Source organism: Lissotriton helveticus, chromosome 1_1 (genome assembly GCF_964261635.1).
Source record: "Lissotriton helveticus chromosome 1_1, aLisHel1.1, whole genome shotgun sequence".
Taxonomy (NCBI): Eukaryota; Metazoa; Chordata; class Amphibia; order Caudata; family Salamandridae; genus Lissotriton; species Lissotriton helveticus.
The window spans coordinates 1,739,472,272-1,739,496,230 of NC_136057.1; the positions used below are offsets into that span (position 1 = coordinate 1,739,472,272).

At 44.5% G+C, this 23,959-nt stretch overlaps 1 protein-coding gene across 1 annotated transcript in view; it reads left to right on the forward strand.

Moving 5' to 3' along the window:
• The first annotated feature begins 1,487 nt into the window (after nucleotides 1-1,487).
• GET3 (guided entry of tail-anchored proteins factor 3, ATPase) overlaps nucleotides 1,488-23,959 on the forward strand; it is a 48,155-nt gene continuing 25,683 nt past the window's right edge. The window contains exons 1-2 of the mRNA XM_078689216.1: nucleotides 1,488-1,815; nucleotides 22,081-22,228. Of these exons, the coding sequence (XP_078545342.1) occupies nucleotides 1,673-1,815; nucleotides 22,081-22,228 (291 nt within the window). The 5' untranslated portion in view covers nucleotides 1,488-1,672. The remainder of the gene's footprint in view (nucleotides 1,816-22,080; nucleotides 22,229-23,959) is intronic.

Consider the following 23,959-nt stretch of genomic DNA (forward strand, 5'->3'; position numbering starts at 1 on the left):
GTGGAGACTGGACAGTAGTTGTTCATGTTCTCTGGGTCGAGAGATTGTTGTTTCAAGAGAGGAGAGACATGGCACACCTTTAGTCATTCTGGAAATAGGACCTGTTGAAGAGAGTTAACACGTTTAAGAATAGAGAAAAAAAGTGGGATATTTACGACAAAGACTTAAGTCATACAGCCAGATTCATCAACGGAAAATCGGCTCGCAAAGGGCCAGATTCTGAGAATCTGGCCCTTTGCGAGCGCAATTTTTGCATTTGGGATTCATCACCGCAAATGCAAAAATCGCAAATTGCGAAATCGCTAAATTGCGAGGAATTGCATTTAAGGAATCTCTATTTGAGATTCCTTAAATGCAATTCATGAACCATTTTAGAATTGCGAAATCGCTATTTTTGGCCGCTATTTACCGCGAAGTCTGACTTCGTGGTAAATAGCGAAAACTTAGAAAAATGCACTTAAGTGCATTTTTCTAAGTTGTATGTTACACACACACATGTCCTTTGGACATGTGTGTGCACAACATCAGTCTACATTTACATTTCAGGGGTGCTACAGGGTGTCCTTTGGACACCCCTGGTACCCTTGAAATCGCATCCTTATTTGCGATTAGCAAATTGCTAATCGCAAATAAGGAATGACTCCCCATTCATTCCTATGAGCGGCCCATAGGAATGAATGGTGTGTCATTCCTTATTTGCGATTTGCAATTTGCTAATCGCAAATAAGGAAGCTGTAGAAATCGCAAATAATATTGCGATTTCTACATGAATCCCGTTTTGCGAGTCTTTAATAGCGATTCCTTAATAATCGCTATTAAGGACTCGCAAAAGAGGACAATGATGAATCTGGGGGTTAGTTTCATTATGTTAATCACTGCATATTAATAAGTAATGCATCTTCATTAAAACCACTTTTACATTAAAGTTCAACGAAATTGTATAAACCCTAAAATGCTGACTTTTTCTAACATTTATATTTGTGGCATGTCCCAGAATAGTCCTTTTATGGCAGTAAGTGCATTCATTATTCTTAGCATTACGCAGCGGTTCTCGCTAAATATATCTGCATTTATCAGCATGCGTCCTAGTTTCCAGAGGCTCGGTGCATAACAGAGGAAGGCAAGTTTCTGTGTATTTTAGTGCAGAATCAATTATTAACCCTTATCAGAAAACATAACACTGTGTATTAAACTTGCATTTTATTCCCTCTTGTGCCATACTGTCCGTCTTTTCTATGTTGCTCAGCGCTGTTAATGAAGTCATTCTGTGCCCCTCGCTGCAGCACTCTAGCACTTTTCGCGTACTATCCCAGTTTTTTGGTTTATATAAAATGTGGTCACCCTGACCTATATAGACAGTCATCCGTTTCCGCATAACCGCATGTGAACCAATCATAACATGCTCTGATAAGCCTCGCCCACAGTTACAAACCTCGCTCCACGTGATTGGTCGGAAAAAGCTCCACAAAACCAGATTGGTCTCTTCCGTTTAGGAAACCTCTTCTAATATGGCCGCCGCTGTTTACTTTGCGGCTTCGACCGAATTCGCTAAACCACGGTGCATCTTTTCCCAAATGGCCGTATTTAACCCATGAGTGGCTCCTCAGTGGCTCGTCACGATCACGTGTGCCCCTCTCAAGATGGCAGTGTAGTCACGTGAGCCACTCCCAAGATGGCAGCCCCGCTGGAGGATGAGTTCGAAGATGCCCCTGACGTGGAGCCCCTGGAGCCCACACTGAGTAACATCATTGACCAACGTTCCCTGAAATGGATTTTTGTGGGTGGCAAAGGTGGTGTAGGCAAAACCACATGCAGGTGAGAGACAATGCAACTGCGACTGATAGAGAATGTATCCCGAACGGCAAAGGGAAGCATCATAGCATACATGCCCATAACCCCGCGTCAGGCGGGCAGCTCCCGGTTTCAAGCCCCAAATGGCTTTATTTTGTCAATCTCTAGCCGGAAATTCTCTCTCCTTCAATGGAAGTCAATGGGGAAAATACATTCTCCAGATTATTTTTTTGTTTTAAATCTTATCCCTCTTCTAAAATTTTGACATGTATGCCATAGGTCCATATGTTTGGTAGGATATAACTGCCTCGAAGTTAGACAGAGACCACTGGAGGAAAACAGCCAGCAAAAGAAGTAGAGACTAGTTTAGGAGGAGGAGACAGGCGTGCGAGCAGGTGAGGGACACATCTACAGTAGGGTGACCAACTGGCATGGGTGCAAATTCAGGACAAAGGGTCACAATTCATGACAAAAATTAAGGACGAATATTCGGGACAAAAGGTACGTTTTACAGACACATCAGAGGAGGTCACGCCATAATATACGAGTACGTAAATAGACAACCAACATAAGTACAAGTCAAAATACGTTTAGATTAGTTTGCGACAATCATGGACTTAACCGTTTTTTGGTATGCATGCAGCTTTGAGCAACTGTGCAGGTATTTTTGTGGCATTTCATATCTTCATAATTTATTGATATGGTTACTGCACTGGGTTGTCCCATCTTACAGATGAGAGCCAAGTAGGGCAAATACTGTCTGTGATTATTGAACATTGTTTTGAGAGGTCACTCTCTGGCACACAGTCAGAGATTGACGCCTCTAAAAGATTCAGATTGGTGTGCCAAGAAAATAAAGCAGTAAATACTGACTGCATGCTGGAGTCTACACAGGGTGTCATATGGAGTGAACTTCCTAGTGAAAAGAGGTCACCCTGTGACTGCACAGAGAGGCCCATTATCATTCTGTTTGTGAAAATTAGGCCAACATACGGAATGATAATGGGCCGATGGCATCAGTGCGAGGTTGGGGAGGGGCTGTTGCAAGCCATTGATCACAGCAGGAGCGCGAGCTGGCCCCTGCACTGAGAGTTACAGAACTCTCAGGCTGCTTTCAGGGGGACTGTGCAGAATTACGGACAAATGGCATCCGTGAAACAAATCTATACAACGACATGAGGCCCAAATAACGGGCGGTCTGTTAAATTTACGGACAGTTGGTTACCCTAATTTACAGATCTGGCGAATGCTACCAGAACATTAAGGTGGAAATAAGTTTGGTGGCGTGGAAGGGGGCACATTATACAGCCGTAGCTGAGTGCAGCACCACAAGCAAACCGAGGAGGAGATAGGTGTGGAATGTGAATCCGAGACAGCCTGCTGGTGTGGAAGAGCTCACCTGCAAGGGAGGAGGTGACCAACTGGGAATGACGGTGATATAGCCCCTTAAAAAGATAAGACAATACCACTGGTTGAGGGTGTCTCCTGCAGGTGCTATATGATCAGTTCCACTAGAATTATGCGACAAGTGAGGACCAAATTATGTGGCAGGGTTTACTAAAATATACGTCAAGTAAAGGTAGCTGAGTCACTGCACGCTGTGAAACCTCATAAGACTTGTTAAAGTAACACATTTTTATGGTTTCATTTTTAATCCCACTCCACTAGCCATCTTAAAAGATAAAACTTGCTTAGAGTTGAAGTTGGTGTTAAGGCTTTTTGCATACTGGACGGCCCCCCATTGAACCCCTTCCCTTTTGTAAATGTTGGAAAAACATTTTTTATTGTTGAAACGCATCCCGTTTTCCTTTAAGGAAAGCAAAAAAAACCTTAATTCAAAGGCAATCATAGACATGGTGGTCTGCTGACCTCAGCTGGCCACCATCCCTGTGATGACAGACATTCCTATTGGGTCTCAAACTGCGACCTACCTCATTAATATTCATGTGGTAGGTCGATTTGCGACCCACTAGCAATTGCAAGTATGAAACAAAAAGTTTCATACATAAGGACTAGAGGTTTCCAAATAGCGATTTGGATAAAATTGCTATTTGGAAGTCGCTATACCTATTCTTTGTACATCTGGCCCTGTATTCTGAAGCGGGACAGGGCTCACAACACAATGATTTCTCTTGAGAAGAGCAGCCACTTGGCTGTGCCATCGGAATCACTGCTATCTAAGGTTGAGGACTTTTCAATCCCATCCTTCCATTTGACCAAATTGCCAATGACAGCGCTTAGTTCTGATGCCCTATTCTTGATGACCATTGTGGGTACCTATTTTCCGGAGGCCCTCAACCTTTTCTATAACTCCCTCCTTGTCAAGCTTTCTTAGGTTTTCCTCTACTTGCAGGCAACTGTGCAATAGGTTGTGCTGGAATGTCAGACCCACCAGCCAAATAGTGAGGTTCTTGTGAAGGTCTATTGGCTGGCTCTGAAAGTAGCCTACACCTGTGTATGTGTGCCTGAATTCTTGCATAGTCTTGTATCTCACACATTCTTACACTTAGCTCAAATTGTAACACCTTGCCATGCTGAGCCTGACTACTATGTGTGCATTGCCCCCTTACCAGTCGGTCACACAGAATGTTGCCTTTATCTTGTGTTTTTCATATGTTATATTTCTCTCTGATATGTGCCACCCACCAGTAATAGTTCCTGGCCTCCACAGATGTAAAGTTGAGTCTTCATCTTTGTCCACTGTGATCACTTGATGAACTTTAGATGTTATGTTTTGTCTACTATGTTCAAAGACGCTTCTATCTATTAGGGCAGTGACATTGCGATGAAGGATCATAATTTGGCATTTGGGTGGAGTTTTTTTGGATCTTGCAATGCGATCAGTGAAATATATCAAGAAATACTGTCCTTCCTTTATTTTTTTTTAGGTTTCGCCTGGCGTTTACTGCGCAAGCAGTATCGCACAGGCGAAAACTTTTGTAAACAAGTATGGAGCTTTCTCCCGCCTCTGTCTTCCATTGGCTAGCTCCATAAATGGAGGCTAGCCATTGGAAGACAGATCTGTCCGTCATTGCCGGAGCAGATTTGTGGGCGTTCCCGCGATTTTTACTCATCCCGCCCCTTTAACGTCGTCATTGCGGCGGTGGGCGTGTGCAATTATTTTTTTTTTTGGTCTCGCCTGTTTTCTTCATTTCCACCGTGTCTTTTGCAGGGGTGGGCTGTGCACTGAGGCCGCTGATCAGGTAAGTTTTTGTTTTTATCCCGTTCCCGACCCCCCCCCCCCCTGCTCTCCATGTTCCCGCCCCTGCCCCCCTCCCGCTCTCCGTGTGCCCGTTCCCGCACCACTTGTAAATGCTTGTTTAATCCCTACGACCTCGGTTCCAGCCGCCACCCTTGCTCACACCCTCCTCTCACCTCCCCACCCTGAGTGCGTCCACAGCGCCCGTCTTCTGACCCTGCTCTCGGTAACGTCCTTCTGCCCTGCTCCCCCCACTGCGCGCCTGCTGCCTCCGCTCCCCGCCGCCCCACATTTCATCTGAATGAGTCACTTATTCACTGGAAGAGGAGCCTGCAGGTAGACGGCAGCGCTTGCCCCCCTCAGACCCATTCTTTCCCGGCTTCCGGGCATCCGTCCGATAATCAGTGGCGCAGCTGCGGGCAGGGTCCAGGCGTCGGGGTTATTATATCACACATTTGTATCGGATCATCTGTGCCATTCTAGGAGCCGAGGCGGATTTATGTCTCAATGAGCAGAGTTTAAAACTGCTATGTTTCGCTTGGTAAATGTGGCCAGCGGTGGGAACGGACAGACCGGAAGCCCGTCAAGTCCCGCCTCTCTCGCTGGGTCCTTTTGACTTGCTTCATCCCTCTATTTGTGTTTCTCTGTGGTACGCTGTTTTGGGAATGGACTCTTGCCTGGTTAGTTCTCCACGTTAAATAGGAAAAAAATATGGGTTAATGAAGTCTACCCTAGGGAGACCTAAATTCCACCTCTGACGTTCCCCGTGTACCGACCTATAACCCCGGTAACCCCGGGGGATCCATGGGAAATTCCCCAAATGCCAGAAGACTCCTCATTCAAATTACGGAACACGCCCCTTCATCAGTAATCAGACGATGCATGTTTTCACACTGGCTGTTTTGCTGTGTATTTATCTACTGCACGGATGTTTGTGTCTATCCGTGCACCACCCACCTTCTTCCCCACCAATAATTCTGTCAGCCATGACAATCGTCTGAGTAATTTATGGCCAATAGTAATTTTTATTATCTCTAATGATTGGCGGGTGCAGGGTCTGAGGAAGCTCTCCCCAACTAAGGGAATCACTAGCTACCCGTGGGTGGTCTCTGAGAGGCCAGGGGCACGCGGACTAGACAAGACACGCCCAGCAGAAATAAGCCCCCCAAAAGCACTGTCTCGTGGCATGTGGATTCGCACAGCGAGCATAGCAACGGCGTCTCCTTTTCGACTGTTGGCGGAGAGAGAATGTGTGTTTTGCTGTTGTCTCGGAGACCCAGCGCCAACAGCTGTCTTAATCGGCTCCCAGACCTTCTATTTCCCCTCCCACACAGGAGAAGGACTTTCAAATGTACGTCTACTAAAAGGACTGGTTTAAAAGGGGGTCAAAATACAGATTTCTTCAGCAATCACCCAAAATACACACTGTTTAGTTTGTGCCGGCGGGTTTACTTAAGGTTTTAGTTCTCATTTCTGCGCGGTTCGTGCTTTGCATTAACTGCAGGAGTGTGCACAGCGCTGCTGTCTGTCCCGTTACAGGGACCCATCAGGCTCCAGGGGCTAGGGTGCTTTACTACGTAAACATGCATCCGTTTAAAGGGAGAGGCGTTAATGTTTTGTGGGAGGGGCTGTTTGCATATTGATAAATCTTCAGAAATATACACGCGCCTCTTTCTGCACCCTTCCACGCCGTAACTTCCTTTGCGGCACCCAGTAAGCTGGTGTCCCTTCTGACAGGATCTACCCAGGTGGAGTTGGGGGTTTACGAATGTTTTGCCTGGTGGGGCGGAGTAAAACTCGTCATCTCCGCCGCACTCCTTTCCGCCTCTCTTGTAAGCTTACACTTCGGCAACAGTTTATTCTTACCCCAGTGGCCTCTGTTCATTAATCTCGTCCCCTCCCTTTACTGTCCTCTCTTCTTTCCCTGGTGATCTCATCCTTTCCTGCCTGTCTTCACTCCGTCCCCATCCTCTGCCCGCCGTTGGCTCTCTTCTCTCGTCCTCTTTCCTATCTGTCCCTCGCGTCTTCTTCACCCATAAGACTCCCTCCCCAGCTCCTCCCCCATTCATCAGTTCCGTTCACACTTTTTTAAATGTCCCCCTACCTTCCCTCTCTTCTGCCCTCACTCACCCCTCTGCCCCAGCCGTCCCCTCTCGCGTTTCCCCTCTATTTCCTCGTTAGTTCCTCGCTCTGCCTTTCCCTCTCTTTCTTCTCCTCGCACCCTGACCAGCTCAACCTCCTCCATTCGCCGTCCCTCCTGCCCGCTCACCGTTGTCCTCACACACCCCTCTCCATTTATGATGCCCTCTCCTTTCCTTTCTCCATCACATCCTCCATTGATACATTGTACTCGCCCTATCTTTCTTTTGCTTTCCTCTTCCAAATCTACCTCTTGTTTTTAAAATGTATATTGCCTGTCCACCTCTTGCCCCTTTCCTGTACCCCCCTAACTATCGCCCTCTCTCCCTTTCGTTTTCACCCTTCCAGACTCTCTTCCCCCGTTCTCTCTCTGTCCCCCATTTCTCTCTCTGTCCCCCATTTCTCTCCCATTTCTCTCTCTGTCCCCCATTTCTCTCTCTGTCACCCATTTCTCTCTCTGTCACCCATTTCTCTCTCTGTCACCCATTTCTCTCTCTGTCACCCATTTCTCTCTCTGTCACCCATTTCTCTCTCTGTCACCCATTTCTCTCTCTGTCACCCATTTCTCTCTCTGTCACCCATTTCTCTCTCTGTCACCCATTTCTCTCTCTGTCACCCATTTCTCTCTCTGTCACCCATTTCTCTCTCTGTCACCCATTTCTCTCTCTGTCCCCCATTTCTCTCTCTGTCCCCCATTTCTCTCTCTGTCCCCCATTTCTCTCTCTGTCCCCCATTTCTCTCTCTGTCCCCCATTTCTCTCTCTGTCCCCCATTTCTCTCTCTGTCCCCCATTTCTCTCTCTGTCCCCCATTTCTCTCTCTGTCCCCCATTTCTCTCTCTGTCACCCATTTCTCTCTCTGTCACCCATTTCTCTCTCTGTCACCCATTTCTCTCTCTGTCACCCATTTCTCTCTCTGTCACCCATTTCTCTCTCTGTCACCCATTTCTCTCTCTGTCACCCATTTCTCTCTCTGTCACCCATTTCTCTCTCTGTCACCCATTGCTCTCTCTGTCACCCATTGCTCTCTCTGTCACCCATTGCTCTCTCTGTCACCCATTGCTCTCTCTGTCACCCATTGCTCTCTCTGTCACCCATTGCTCTCTCTGTCACCCATTTCTCTCTGTCACCCATTTCTCTCTGTCACCCATTGCTCTCTCTGTCACCCATTGCTCTCTCTGTCACCCATTGCTCTCTCTGTCACCCATTGCTCTCTCTGTCACCCATTGCTCTCTCTGTCACCCATTGCTCTCTCTGTCACCCATTGCTCTCTCTGTCACCCATTGCTCTCTCTGTCACCCATTGCTCTCTCTGTCACCCATTGCTCTCTCTGTCACCCATTGCTCTCTCTGTCACCCATTGCTCTCTCTGTCACCCATTGCTCTCTCTGTCACCCATTGCTCTCTCTGTCACCCATTGCTCTCTCTGTCACCCATTGCTCTCTCTGTCACCCATTGCTCTCTCTGTCACCCATTGCTCTCTCTGTCACCCATTGCTCTCTCTGTCACCCATTGCTCTCTCTGTCACCCATTGCTCTCTCTGTCACCCATTGCTCTCTCTGTCACCCATTGCTCTCTCTGTCACCCATTGCTCTCTCTGTCACCCATTGCTCTCTCTGTCACCCATTGCTCTCTCTGTCACCCATTGCTCTCTCTGTCACCCATTGCTCTCTCTGTCACCCATTGCTCTCTCTGTCACCCATTGCTCTCTCTGTCACCCATTGCTCTCTCTGTCACCCATTGCTCTCTCTGTCACCCATTGCTCTCTCTGTCACCCATTGCTCTCTCTGTCACCCATTGCTCTCTCTGTCACCCATTGCTCTCTCTGTCACCCATTGCTCTCTCTGTCACCCATTGCTCTCTCTGTCACCCATTGCTCTCTCTGTCACCCATTGCTCTCTCTGTCACCCATTGCTCTCTCTGTCACCCATTGCTCTCTCTGTCACCCATTGCTCTCTCTGTCAGCCATTGCTCTCTCTGTCAGCCATTGCTCTCTCTGTCACCCATTGCTCTCTCTGTCACCCATTTCTCTTTCTGCCCCCATTTCTCTCTCCTATTTCCCATTTCTCGCTCCATGTACCCCCCTTTCTCTCTCTCCCCCCCTTCTCTCTCTCCCCCCCTTCTCTCTCTCCCCCCCTTCTCTCTCTCCCCCCCTTCTCTCTCTCCCCCCCTTCTCTCTCTCCCCCCCTTCTCTCTCTCTTCCCCCCCCTTCTCTCTCTCTTCCCCCCCCTTCTCTCTCTCTTCCCCCCCTTCTCTCTCTCTTCCCCCCCCTTCTCTCTATCTCATGTTCCCGTGACCCATGGCGTTGGCTGCAGGTGGGTTGGCACAACTCCTGTCAGAGAAGTGTCTCAATCCTGCTGTGGATTAGGGGCACGTGCCCCTGCTTGGTCCATGGTGAGGTGCTTTTTACACAGAAAAAGGTGTCTCTGTTAAACCGTAGTTTGAGAGTATTTTTAGTTATTGTGTTTTCTTATTGCACAAAATGAATCATGGTGGAACCGGGAATCATATGCCAGAGCATCCCGGAAAACCCAAAAAGTGAAAGTGAAAAAAACATTTTGGAGAAAATTCACGTGATGTCTCAGAAATCGCTTCATCTCTTAGTGGTGTTTAATGTAGGTGCATTTACAAACCCCAGCCCTCACATAAGGTGTCTGAAATGACTCAGACCTGGCAGATTCTCTTGATGCCCATGAGCAACAGTAAAGAGCATGTTCACTGCTGAAGAGAGTGACCACTTCACCATTCATCCCTTTGTGCCTGCAGACAGAGCTGAATACTTCACCTTTAACCACTTTGCATCTGCAAACAGAGCTGACCACTTCACCAGCTGAGTATCATTTGCACAAGCGTCATTGACACCCCATACTACCGATTTTTTTTTAATTACATATGGTACCCACAATCACTTCAAGTACGTATGTTGTGATCGGTAGTCTGTCACCTGCTATACATTCCACCATACAGTTTAAGATTCTTTTTTGTATTTGTATTCATCCATTTACACCCTTTTACGTTAAAATAGCTATAGCTTTACTGTATAGTTGCTATAAAAGCTTATAATATGGTATAGTGTGCACTTTAATAAAAATCACTCCACTGCAAACAAAAAAGCATGAATAAAAAACATTGCCATTTACAATGCCAGTAACTCCAACAAATGTGAGACCTAATGCAATGTAAATAACAATGCCATTTATTTATAAGTAAAAAAAAAAAGAAATGTCATGAGCAATGCCAATAGCTCTAACTTTTCCAAAGGCGAAACCATTGCAATGTAAATGCTTGTTTACGACTGTCATTGACCAGGAGAGAATTTGTGGTTGATTTGTGGCCCTCCTATGCTGTTCTAGGTAACATCCAATTTACCAAACTGCCACCCCAACCTAACTTTTATTGGCCGAGAATGGCGATATAATCAAAATAAGATGAAAGAAAACCATGTACCAATTTAAGTCAACCTTATACCCTCGTGCACTTTGCTAAGAAAAATCAAACACTGCCCATCTCTCTGCCTCTCACCAATGGGGACAGGTGTTTGATTTTAATTTTGATTTGTTCCAGTTCCCAAAGTTACAGGGTTGACCCTTATTTTCCTAATTAGCATTTTGCAACAACTCTACACAATGAATATAGAAAAGAATCTTTTCGTTTTCTCGTCCATTTAATCAACATTTATTTATCTATTAAGTGAACGAGATGTATTTACCGGGCTCGAAAAATTATAAAAATGTTACTAGACCTGCTGGTCTAGTAACTTTAATAATCTACTCAACCTAACTGTAATGTACTTGACCTGTGAACTGGTCTGAAATTGTGTGATCCTCGGCAAATATTTTGTCTTGTGGAGCTGCCTTTTTCTTTATTATCACATAAGCGAGCACCTTCAAATATGCACTCTTTCTGCTGTACAAAAAAACTCTTTTTATTTACTAGACTAAATGTTTGCTCCATGTATAACAAGATCGAGTCCATCTATACGGTACATGTGACCCCTGGCTTGCCTCTTAGCTCACTAATAGCGTTGTCATCTGGGCAGAAGCTGTAATAATTCCTAGTTCAGGTTTAAAAACTCACTTTTCATAAATATATTACTAAAGCATAATGTAGTAGTGCATTGTCATTTACAGATTAGCGCATAATCGATGTTTGGAAATTGGGTTTCAGCAAAAATATTTAACATTTGCACATCACCAAGTAAAGGGTTCTAATTTGCTTTGATCTTATACAAATATTTTTTTCACCACAGAATTGCAACAAGCCATGGCAATGCACTAGGTCTCGCATTTCTTGGAGTTGGAGCTACTGGCATAGTTAATGGCAATGTTTTTTATTTGTTTTTTTTGTTTGCAGTGGAGTGATTAATTAAAGAAAGTGCACAAAAGAACATAAGCTTTTTTAGCAACTGAACAGTAAAACTATGGCTATGTTAACTTGCAAACTTCAGGAGAGTGGCTGGCACCAGCGAGGTGGCACATTGGGGTTTATGTTTCATTACATACACGTGCAAATGCACCATGACATGGTGTGTATTTTGTTTTAATTTACCATTTAGGCGTAATGCAGATGACACACTTGGACAAATTAACAATAAATTCCTGGCGCTTAATGTTGCTCTTAGACTGATTCAGACAACTATACACTTAGGGTGATAAAAGAATGAGTTGAGTGGTCATGTACGTGTCTCCAACAAGTAGCTAAGCAACTAATCTACACAAGGGCAGCATATATCACACATATGAGGCCTGTCTGTCTGTTTTGCCCACATGCAAATACGGTGGCCCATTCCTTATTATAGAAGCAGTAAAAATGATGGAAATAGGTGTTTCTTTTTTATTCCACCAGCGTAAAGTTTCTGTAGTTTGATCCCTGTTGCTGGTGGCACAGCGCACGTGATGTGCGAATGATGATTGGGCCCTTCGGGGAAAAACCTATAACTGACCCCTTAGTCATTGCGGGTTAACAGTCTTATAGATGTGCACAGCGCAGGTGTGCGCGCTATTAGATAATAAGTGTGAACACTCATTCCATGCAGTACTACTGAAGCAACATTTGGTCTTTTGAACAATACAGGAGCATGGGTTATATGTTTGCAATCTTTCCAGTTTTAAACAAAAGAATGTGCTGTGTGTAGTTACTTTTCTAGAAGGAATTTTTTCAACAAAGTGTATGCCAAATCAATATGATGTAATCAAAGAAATCTTTCTAGATGTGGAAAAAAAACTGATTCCGTTGCACACTAGGCAAAGAGTACAAAAGCAAACGCACATTTTAACCTTCAAAGGAAGCCAGACTACACTTCATATTTTAATAGCAAAAGTCTCCTGAAGCAAAGTATTTTTGCTAACATACTTCCAACCAAAATTGAGCTTAAGGCTACTGATCTCATGACACACTCTCCAACAATTCCTTGCTTGCTAGATTGCAAGTCAGATTTATTCTCTGCAATCTGGCATATTCATTCTTGCTCCACATGGTTTGAGTGGCCTCATCACCCATGAAAAATAAATTGTTTAAGGTCCAGAATTCCCTGACAAGAGGTTACATTGGCCTCAAGGTGCATTCTATTTCGGAAGGATTGTAAGGAAAGCAATGCAAACTGGGCAAACAGTCCATCTCAAAACCCATTGATCCGGGGCGGACTGAAATCTTGTGTACTAGGCAGCCCTGCCCACAACACCGATGCCGGCCTGAGTTTCCCGGGGCTGTGGTAAACCCCCTCATCCTCCCAACAACTTTATGTAAACTTACTATTCCAAGAGACGTCCCATGCCCTCTGGAGCTGATAAGAGCCCTGACCCCACCTTCCTCCCACTCCGCAACTCGCCTGAAACCGGCCCAAAAACACAGCGGTTTGTAAGTTCCAGAACTACATACCAGAGATGTTTATCACATGCTCCGGATCCATGTTTGCCAGCACTGGGGATGCCACAAACAATAAACATTCCTGGATGTACTTCCCCGGCTCCTAAGGGCATTGGGCCTCAGCGACTGTCGGAACAGAAACACACACACTTAATTTGAGAGGGAATGAAGGTGGCCAGAAGAGAGCAGGCAGCGCGGACGTGAAAGGGGGGAGTAGTACACTGGTCACCCCCTCCTGCTCGGCCACCATCTTGCCTAGGCACCGCTGCAGCACCACCACAACAACAATCAAACTTCCAATAGCCACTTTGAAATGTATCCTCCAGCCTGCGTGAGCTCCCTTACCGGGGCCCTGCAAGGAGCAAAGCTAGAATCCTCCTGGCGGGGTTCTGGTTAAGTGGCAGAGGTGGGTACAAGGCGGGTTTTTCTGGTGCTCCAAATTTGACAAAGACTGCGCATTTGAGTAGTCCGTGGTGCAAGCGTGCGCAAAAAAAGTTTTGCAAATACATAGCATTATCTTCTGATTTTAAAGTAGATTCTGCACAGAAAACGTGTCGCTTGAGTGCGAAAACTTACCCAAAAGAAATGCACACATTAAGTGATGTCGGCTTGCCTGAGTCACAGACTGATGCGCTTCACGGTAAAGCAGCAGGAGTGCGTGCCATGAGGTTGCCTCCGTTCTCCAGCTGCCCAGATGTTGGAAGGTGGCGAAAACGAAAAGGGGGGACATGGGGTGGGTCAGGAGCAGGGAAACTTTGACAACACGAGGGGAAAAAAACTATTCAGTACATACGCCATATGTTGGGATGAATAAGCGCAGCAGACGTAAAGCAGGGAAACACATGAAAAAGAAAAGTAGTCCCCAAACGGATAAATAAACATTTAAAGTGTAATGATGTAGTACTTGGTCGGTGCTGCATGGAGAAAACCAGAATTGAGAAGGAGGGACAAAGACGGATTGCCCATTGGAAAGCAAGTATTTTTAAAGGACACCAACCAAGACAAACGCAATTGGCAAGAAATGGGTGGAGTTCAACTCTTAAAGCATACACAACAGGTCGCTAAGCGACAGCACAAGCGATGTATGCTTGACCTAAAAATGGGTCTTCATAACTAGTGAAATATATTTGAAATGTTTGAACAGTTCACTTTAGCTATTTCAGTGCTGTGTTAGAAAAAAACCTGACATCTCACAGCCTTTCATTTAACATGCTTTGCACAGTTCAATTGTCACACAGTTCATTTTACAAAATCCTCTAACTTCAGTCACAGAAAGAAAAATAAATGTAGGAAGACAAAATGACTTTTGACCTCTGTCTCTGAAAGCCAGCAAATGTGACAACATTTAAAGGCATTTGTATTGCTCTTTCTGCTTTGTAGGCGAGTAATAAAGATGCCTTTAAATCTTGTTATATTGTCACATTTGCTCTCCTTGCAGAGGTCAAAAGTCAGTTTATCTTCCTACATTTACTTTTTGTTCTGTGACAGAAGTTAGAGGATTTTCAGCGTGCCCTTTGGCGAGTAGTCCCTACAAATAGCTCATCCTGAATAAATCTTGCTCGACAATGCAAGTGGATTTTTCGAGCCCTGATATAACAAAAAGTTACAATCTTAAAAAAATTATCACAAAGTTTTGGAGTAGCGTGTTACTCGCCAAAAAAAGCACTGTGCCGCCTCGTCGGGGGTAGTAAGCGCTATATAAATGCAATTACGATACAATAGTTAAAAAATATTTAAAACATTTATTCTAAAAACAAATACCTCCCATTTTCCAAGACCTCTCTTCCAACACCACTACATATTTACATTCAGACTCTAAAAAAATAAAAACAATCCTAGGCTCCTATTCAGTATTTTAAACATATATCACATATACATTGGGGCTCATGACCAATGGGATATAAAAAATAGTGATTCCCATTTTTGTAGCTCACACCTATATTTTAACCACCTTCATTATATTGCTATACTGTATTATGGACCTTCAGGGAGCAAGGACTGCATAGGGTGGTGTAGTTTCAAATCGAAACCCGATCCCACCATGAGGGTCTCTCATTATTTCAAATATTCTTGGGGCTATTCCATAAGAATAATCCCTGGACCACAATCTTGTGTTGAAGTACCTAGTGACGCGGCATAAGAAGGCCCAGTGTTGTTCACGATCCCGATCCAAGGGGAGATCTTGGGCCCTGTCACAGAGCTGATCTCACCAACGTCGTCTTCAAAATCAATTAGAAATAGAAAGTTAACAAGCCAACCATGTAGATCCGGAGATGTCTACCGCTGTCATTTTTTGACTAACTTTTTAAGATATTTTTGTCAACTTTTTTTGAGTAATTACTCCCATTGTGCTAGGAATATGTCTCTTAACAAACCTATGGGTTTTAAACCTTGTAGAGAATGTCACCTGTAGATGTCTGTGTCTGATCCCCCCCCCCTGGTCTGTCTTTAGTGCCTGGGGTTGGACCATGACTCCAGGACCTGTGTTGACTTTTGGCCAATGCACTCTAAGACGATCTGCGAGAGAGCGATGAAGCTTCTAGCTGCGTGGCATAAAAAGGCCCTGCAGCCCTTAGACAAACTCATGGTGTGTGGATCAGAACCGAGATTGCTACCAAGCCTCCAAGGAGTTTTGCAAAGATATATTTGTACTTCCTGTGTTTCCCTACTAATAGGCTAAGAAATAAAGTATTATTAAAACAATTGCACAGTAAAGAGATTTAAATTGAAACACCATCATTATATGTTTAGAATGTAGTGGCTGAGTTCAACAAAGCTGTCGCTAGAAGTCTTTATTACAGACTAGCACAAAACACAACTAATCGGGACTATTGTTATTGACACATTATTCCAGTCAATTATAAGTAGAAAGTTAACAAAATACCTCGAATTTTGTATTGTGCATTGTCAGTTTATATCATGTTATCTTCCATTATTGAGAAGTAGGCCCTAATCCAGTATACAATACCTCTTCTCTTGGCTGGTGGCAGGGAGTGTGCCTCTTTGCCAGATACAAATTCCGTAATTTCGGCATGTCTCCAAACCGACACATCATGCCCTTTCATCAAGTGACCTCTTGGAACTAAACACCGTTGTTTTCATGCATTGCTACATCTAAGAAGTACACAGTATCTTTCCCACTGCCTAAGCTAGTCGCATGTAAGCCAGGAAACATGAGGTAGACTCATACTTTTTTGGAGGTCTGGATGCAAATTATAGCCTTTATTTGCTCACGGTATCACATTTATTACATATTAAGCAATTAGTATGTGAACCTTGCACATTTTCTAAACGGCTGCATGTGAATAATCCTTTGGTTGTAGAACATCCACGAGTACCTTAGACCAGGTTTTTTGATTATTACTGCTTATCTGGAAGGATGTAACGATTATGAAGGGCCACTTGTATGTCGTGTTTGTTGACCTGCACTTGTTGAAACTGCACTTGACTCTATAGATCGCACCAAGCTCTGGGTTGCCCTAAGGGATCTTGGTTTTCATGGGGGGATACTCCAAATCCTGGTTCGGCTGCACTTTGGAAATTACGCTAAAGTTAGGTGGAACTCAGATGGCAGGCTGATTAACAGCATCCCTGTTCTAAAGTGGGTGCGCCAGCGTTGCGTCTTAGCACCAACTTTGTTCACATTATGCATGAATGGGCTTATTAAAGATCTTTTATGACGGTGCAGGAGGTCTACCAAAATTAGTGAACAAGCGATTCCCTTGTCTTTTATTTGCAGACGATACGTTGCTCATTTCTAAAACCCCAATGGGCATCCAGAAAGTTTTAACCAAGTTTGCAAATGCCTGTAAACAACGGGGTTTAGAAATCAACTGTTCTAAAACTAAGTTTATGGTTTTTAATCTATACAAGTCATATAAGGGGAAATTGAGGCTTAGATGCACAGTGCCTAGATTAGGTTAAGGCTTTTGACTATTTGGGATTCCGAATTAGGGAGAATTTGACATGGACTCCCCAAATTCAGAAGCGTGTGCTTTCATTGCAACATGCAGACTGTGCTATAGTAAAGAAAGTTAAAAGTTCTCCTTTTCGCCCAATTGCACCAATCTTAGAATTACATCGGGCTAAAGGGAAGGTGCAGACTTATATGGGGCCAAACTGTGGGGGCTGGAACAATTGAACCAACTAGAAGTAGCAGAAAAGTAATTTCTACGTGCAATTTTAAACCTATCAAGGAATATGCCATTAATACCCCTGCACCTAGATCTTGTGCTAAGGTCTATTGTCCATTCAGCTGTCTTAAAGGTGCTTATGTTTTGATCAGACTTTGGACCAGCTAGACACAGATCCCTGTAAAGGAGGCAACAGAGGAATTATTAGCGCTCCGCAGTCATACAGGGCGCTTGGTCTGTTTTAAAAAAAAAAAAAATATATGGCAATGGTTCTATAAATTGGGCTTGGGATTCATGTGAGATGATCCGAAATCTATTACTAAAAGAATGGCGTCCCAGTTAAAGAGGTATTGGGAGTTTATTGATTCCACATGCACTGAAGTTAGGATATTTAGTTCCCTAACAACCCGTTTTTAGATATTAAAAGATGTTTCAAGTTTGATCCCTATGGAGGATGTTGACCCCCCCCCCCCCATGCATATGCACTTTATATACAGTTCAGAACTGGGGTTCTCCCATCGAATGAAATGTAATTGGAAGAATGTGTCTGTAACCTTTCTGTGCCCCTTGTGCAATGCTAGACATGAAACGTTAGAGCACTTCATAATCTTTTGTCCGTTCTACGCTAATTTGAGGGAAACCTGGACTATTCCTGCCTGTTAGGTGCTGTCTTTTTCACGCCCCATAGATGCCCTGCGTGTTTTTAGATCAGATAAAATGAGGTGGCTTGTTTTTACATTATCAAGATACTTGCTTTACGCATGGTGGCGAAGGTCTACAACCGGAATAAACCCATGTCTTAAGAGTTTGGCTGTTACTGGGGAAGCAAGTGTCCATGCCCCATTGACGGCTGGTAATGCCATCTGATGTCTATGACTTAACCTGATAGCTCTGGTCTTTTCTCCCCTTTCTTCCTGTTACATGATTTTAAAGAATTTTTTTAAGCTTTTATTATATTGCTATATTAGAACAATTTTAGGGAATATGAAACTGATGTCTATTCCTTAATTGTATGTTTCAAGCTCAAATTGAATTATGCATGTAAAGGAATATGAAGATGTTGTCTTACTTTTTAATTGATTCTTATGATTTAATATGCATTATGAGAATGTTTATGTATGATCATGCTATTGATGGAAATAAACTACTACTACTAGTATTAAATGCACATCTATTTTCATAGCAAGCCTTAAAAAAAACACGGTATGAACACCAAAGACTTTCAAAACAGCACTGTAAAGAGATTACAGGTGTCACCCTGTCTTTGGACAGGCACCTAATGTCAAAGGTTATCTTTAGGCAACAAGTTGGATACCCCCTCCCTAAAGATGGTGGTAGCAGTAGCATCGGATGGATTCAGGAATGCATGCATGGTGCAGCAGAAAGGCTCTCCTTGCTGGATTGTGTGGTCTGCCTGGTGGCTAGAAAGGAATCATTCAACTGCCCAAACCATACCCTCAAGAGAGGGGCAACTCTTGTTAGGGGAGCACTTTCGCTAAATGGGAGAACGCGATTCAACAATGATTCTGGTGCATCTCTTCCTGGGCTGGCCCCTTTGCAGGTAGTGCCAGCCCCCCTCCTTCTGCCTGCCTTGTGACACTAAAGTCCTGCACGGATTCTACTCTGCTTTGGACATTTCTCCTTTCCGGATGCAGAACTCTGCGGCAGCAGAGTGGGTGAGAAGCTTGGGTCGGATCGCGTTGTTACTAGTGTTCTATTGGCAGAGCAGGCCTGCCAGATTCTAAGGATCGGGCTCACTGGAACAGTGAGGGGCTGAATTATTAGGTACAGAAGTAGCACTCATGCGCACGCAGTCTCCCTTTCTTTTGCTCACATAGCCTGCCTGTCTGCAAAGGTATGGGTGCACGAGTGGCACCTTCCATCACATACTCAAACAATGCGTAAAATGACAGTGAAGAAGATAACATCTGCACAAGAAGGGGAGAAATGTCAAATTCCTCCACATCTTCTGTCTCTACATTGTACAAACATTCTCTGTTTAAGCACCACAGTAGGCCTTCGTAATATTTGCGTGTACCATTATAACGCTTTTGATGGACAGTGCATACTTCACAAATTTGTGACATGCATGCATTTAGAGTAAATGTAGGGGTCTCAGTGGCGTAGCTAGCCACTTTGCCGCCTGTGGTGGCCCCTGCCTTTGCTGCCCTGCGGCCATATTGAAGGGGGGGGGATGCTGGCGATTCCTGCGTTTGCCGCATGTAAGGAGGGGGCGCCACAGGGGAAGCCTGCCCCCCCTTGCTAGCCACTGAGTGGTCTAGTAAGGAAGGGTAGTTGAAGTAATAAATGCCAGAAACATAGAGGAGTTCAAACTTGGGTTTATTCAGTAACAGAGATTTCCAACCACCGTGTCAGCCAAAGACCGTCATCAACATTCTAAAGCGGACTCTATGAGGTTCTAGGGGGAACCAAAGTTCCATGAACTCAGGGAGAGCGGCACATAACATTGGACATACGCAGAGGAGTATTTGGACACAATACACCAGAGGAGAAAGGTTATAACACATCTCCCTTAACAAACAATTGAGCAGAGGAAAAACAAAGGGGGGACAACATATTGAGCAGCAGTGCAAAAAAGCAATACAAAAAAAACGAAGAGTGGAAAAAGGATTACCAATATCCTTGTGCAGAAAAAAACAAAAAAGACCGAAAATGATTTCAATACAAAGTCTTTGAGCCTCTTGGGAGAACATATTTTCTTTTGCTTGGTCTGACCTCACCCATGGTGGGCTGAACATAAACATTGTGATCACTCTTGTAGGGATATTTTGTTCAAAAAGTGGAACCAATCTATCTATGCTCCACAAGAGTCCATCCGCCATTGTAACCACATTTTTTCCAACTTCTTTTATTCTTTCAGAACCATAGTATTTGTTCTATTTGTTCTAGTTTGTGTTAGATTTCTTTATTAGGACCCATTGTCCCACCTTCTATTGACTTTTTTGACACCCCATTTGTCATCATAGTCTTGCTTATACTTCTTTTGATGAGCCCACATTTTCTCTCTGGCCTCTTGCCTATTCCATTCAAATGAGTTGTTTTCAAACAACCAATTGGGAGTTAATTTTGAACCTGTTTTGCGGCCTCTCATTAAACAAAAAGGAGAATAACCTGTCACACTGTTCGGTATGATGTGATAAGACCACAACATATCTTTAATCGTTTGAATTATTGGCTTAGAAGAAACCATGGCCAATTGTAAATTATCCATGATCATTCAGTTAAAACGCTCCACTAACCCATTTGCACGAGGGCAATAAAGAGGAGTAGAGATCTGCTTAATAGCCAGACTGACTAGAAACTTCTTAATTTCTTCTGACACTAGTTGGACACCATTGTCTATGATAAGGGTGTGAGAAATTGCTTCATTGGTAAATACTTTGGAAAACACTCCTATGATAGTTTTAGTGTCCACCTCATTGACAAATGTTACAGTAATCCATTTAGAAAAGTAATCAACCAACACTAAAATGAATCTCTTATGTAAACCAGATATTTGTGCGGGCCCAATTATATAAAAACCTATTTTATCCTAGGCTTTAATGGGAATTTCCACTAGTTCCAATGGCATTTTCCTTGTGCTTTTTGACTTGTTGCTGAGACCACAAGCATGACAATCGTTCACTAACTCTTCTACCATAGTATCCATTTAGGGGAACAAATATCCAGACCGAAGTTTGCTTTTAGTAAAGTTCCTACTTAAATGGCCCTCATGAGGGGAATAACTTTGTCTGATTTCAGAATGTTATTACCATCTATGGACAGCTCTTCTTTGACATTCCAGTATGGTTGTATCTCCACAGGGAGGTCTCCACATCTCCTGGGCCACCCCTTAGAAATATTTTCCCTGGCCAGCTTTAAGGTAGCATCATATGACTTTCCCAATCCCCTTTTAAAATGGCGGGAATAGAAATGTGCAAATCATCAAAATCTTGTTCAAAATCTTCCTTCTTTTGATCAATGGAAAGGCGAGAAAGAAAGTCGGCTACATGATTTTTGATGCCTGGTACATACTCTTCCTTAAAATTAAAACATTGTAATGATATCAGCCATTACTTATTCTGGGTGTGGTTTTCTCTGTCTTTTGTAGAAAAAATTGGTACAAGAGATTTGTGATCTGTTCCTAAAACAAAAGGTAAACCCCACAAAAAAATGTTTTAAATGATTGGTAGCTCAAAACGGGGTGAGCTGAATGGACCGGCAATGTTGACAGGGGTGGGAATCTCAGCTGCTCCCTGCGCAGCAGTCATCAATCGTCGCCAGTTGTAGTCATAAATGCTAGAAACATAGAGAAGTTCAAACGTGGGTTTATTCAGTAACAGATTCCTAACGGCAGTGTCCGACTTCCTCAGCCAAAGACCGTTATCCGCATTCTAAAGCACACTCCCTGAGGTTCTAGGGTGGAACCAAAGTTCCATGAACTCAGGGAGAGTGCACATATCATTAGACATAAGCAGAGGAGTATTTGGGGAAAATACACTAGAGGAGAAAGGTTATAACAGTAGTCCTCCTGGAGAGTCCTCATATGTCATGTGCTTGTTCCTTGAACATAACCACCTAATAAAGAAGAAACCTTTTGGACTTAAGAACGTGTTTTTTTAGAAGAAATAACATATTTTTGCATTCATGAGGCGCCTGCCTTTGTTGCGTGACTTCCAATGCCTTTTCCCCATTTCAGCCCATGACGTACCCAATATCCGTGCTGTTCATATGCCTGTTTCTACCCCTCATGTGCTAGCCCCGTCTCTTCTCTTTCTCTTGACCCCTATAGCCAGTTCTTTCACCTTTGCCCTATTGACATTCACAGTCTTTTCTTCAAGTTCCAAGTTTGTATTGTTTGCTCTCCTATCCTGCTTACCTATGTCTTTGTTCTGATCCTTCCATGCCCACCTTTGTATTTTCTACTCTTAACATGCCCACCTCTTTTTGTTCACAGTTGCAGCTTGGCTGTCCAGCTGTCCAAGGTACGGGAGAGTGTGCTTATTATTTCCACTGATCCGGCCCATAACATCTCTGATGCCTTTGATCAGAAGTTTTCCAAGGTGCCCACCAAAGTGAAAGGCTATGACAACCTCTTTGCAATGGTGAGTATGCCATGGTCATATCTTCTTGTCCACATGCAAACGTGGCTGAATGCATAAGTGCTTCTCTTCATGCTCTCCTAAATGCCCGTGGGGGAGCACAGGATTGTTTTGCTGTTTGCCTACGAGTGTTATTGGTGCCCCAGCTACATGCCCCAGGAACCTGCCTCATGTGTGCCATTTTGGCATATTTCTCTCTCTCTCTCTGGTACATCTGATTGATTTCTGACTGATCAGATCTCCGATTCCTGTAATGGCTGCAACCGCTGGAGAATTTTGAGTTGCTTTCCCTTAGAACGATTAAAAGATATGAGTGGACTCTTTCATTACGCCCTGTTTTTAGGTCTCGGCCTGCGAAAGACTGCGCACATGTGCAGTCGAGCTGGCGAGATTTAATGATATAGAGTGAGTTTCACTAGCGAGGTTAAGCCCTCCCCTTTTTTCCATTGGCTGGCGTCACCGTTCATGCTAAACGGTGGCCAGCCATTGGAGAAGAGGTCCTAGTGACCTTCTTCTTTCTCTTTAAGCCTTGTCCTTTTCAGACTGGGCTCTTTGACTTACTGCTGGCGTAAAAGGTTTCTTATCTTCTTTATGGGTCCAGATGGCCCCATAAAGAAGATAAGAAACCTTTTGAGTCAGCAGGAAGTCCGGCCGAGCTCGTCCGAGTGGGACGGGGCTAAAAGAGAAAAGGCTGTGTCATGGCGAGCGCTTGTTGCGTTTCTCGGCAGTTCGTTGTGCCCTCCCGGCAGAGGGGGAAAGTTTGCATTCCGTTCGAAGCACCTCTGTGCCCGGGCATCAAGCTGCCCTTCTCCCCGCCCGAGGAGCCCGGAGAATCCTCTTTTCAAGCTTATTGTGGTAACATGTCCCTCTGATCCTCTCGAAAGATGTACTCTACGCTCTCTGACGAAAGGGAAACTTTAAAAAGTCGGGAAAAGAACAAAGCACCGGTCGGCACATACTGCAGTGAAAACGAACACTTGATAAGGCTCAGAAATTTAGGAAATCAGCAGTACGGGACAGGAGCGCTGAAAAAGCCTGGCGACCCTAAGACGGCAGCGACCTGTGAATGCCACGACCAGAACGGATACTGCGGGACTGGAGGGGGCCCAAGTAACAGAAGTAGCATACCTGCTTGCACCCGCTGAAGAATACCGTGAGTGGAGACCCCCAGGCGAACCGCACATCCTAAACGGTGAGGGGCGCGAAACTGCTCTGCAAAATGATGGGCGCGAGCCGGCGAGAGACCCCCTACCAGTCGCTGTAGAGCGCGGCGCCCATGAAAGGTAGAGACCAACTGCAGCCCTTAACGCCACATCACTAAACGATCGTGAACTCCTAGGTAGGGAGCAACATCCTAAAATATACTATGGCGGCAAAGGCGGGCGAGGCTGTACTCTGCAGTTAGTGGCACATTGAGGGGCATCAAAAAGGGAATTAACAGGCAGCCAGTGGACCTGATATGCTACATGTTAATGCACACCACTAGGATAGCGCCGGTGTGGCGTGATCTCGCTGAATAACTGCGTGCTGCTGAAAATGAACCGGACACTGAGGTAAAGAAGTGGAGAGTGGTGTGTAATGAAGATCACCAGGGGGTTCTGCGGTGAGACACAGACGGATTGATATATCTCCCCAAATGCCTCTAATGAATGACGGGCTCCAACTTATCGAGGGGACGTAAATACTGCCGCTGTGGGCACTCTGATTACTCTAACATGAAACTGGATGGCGTCA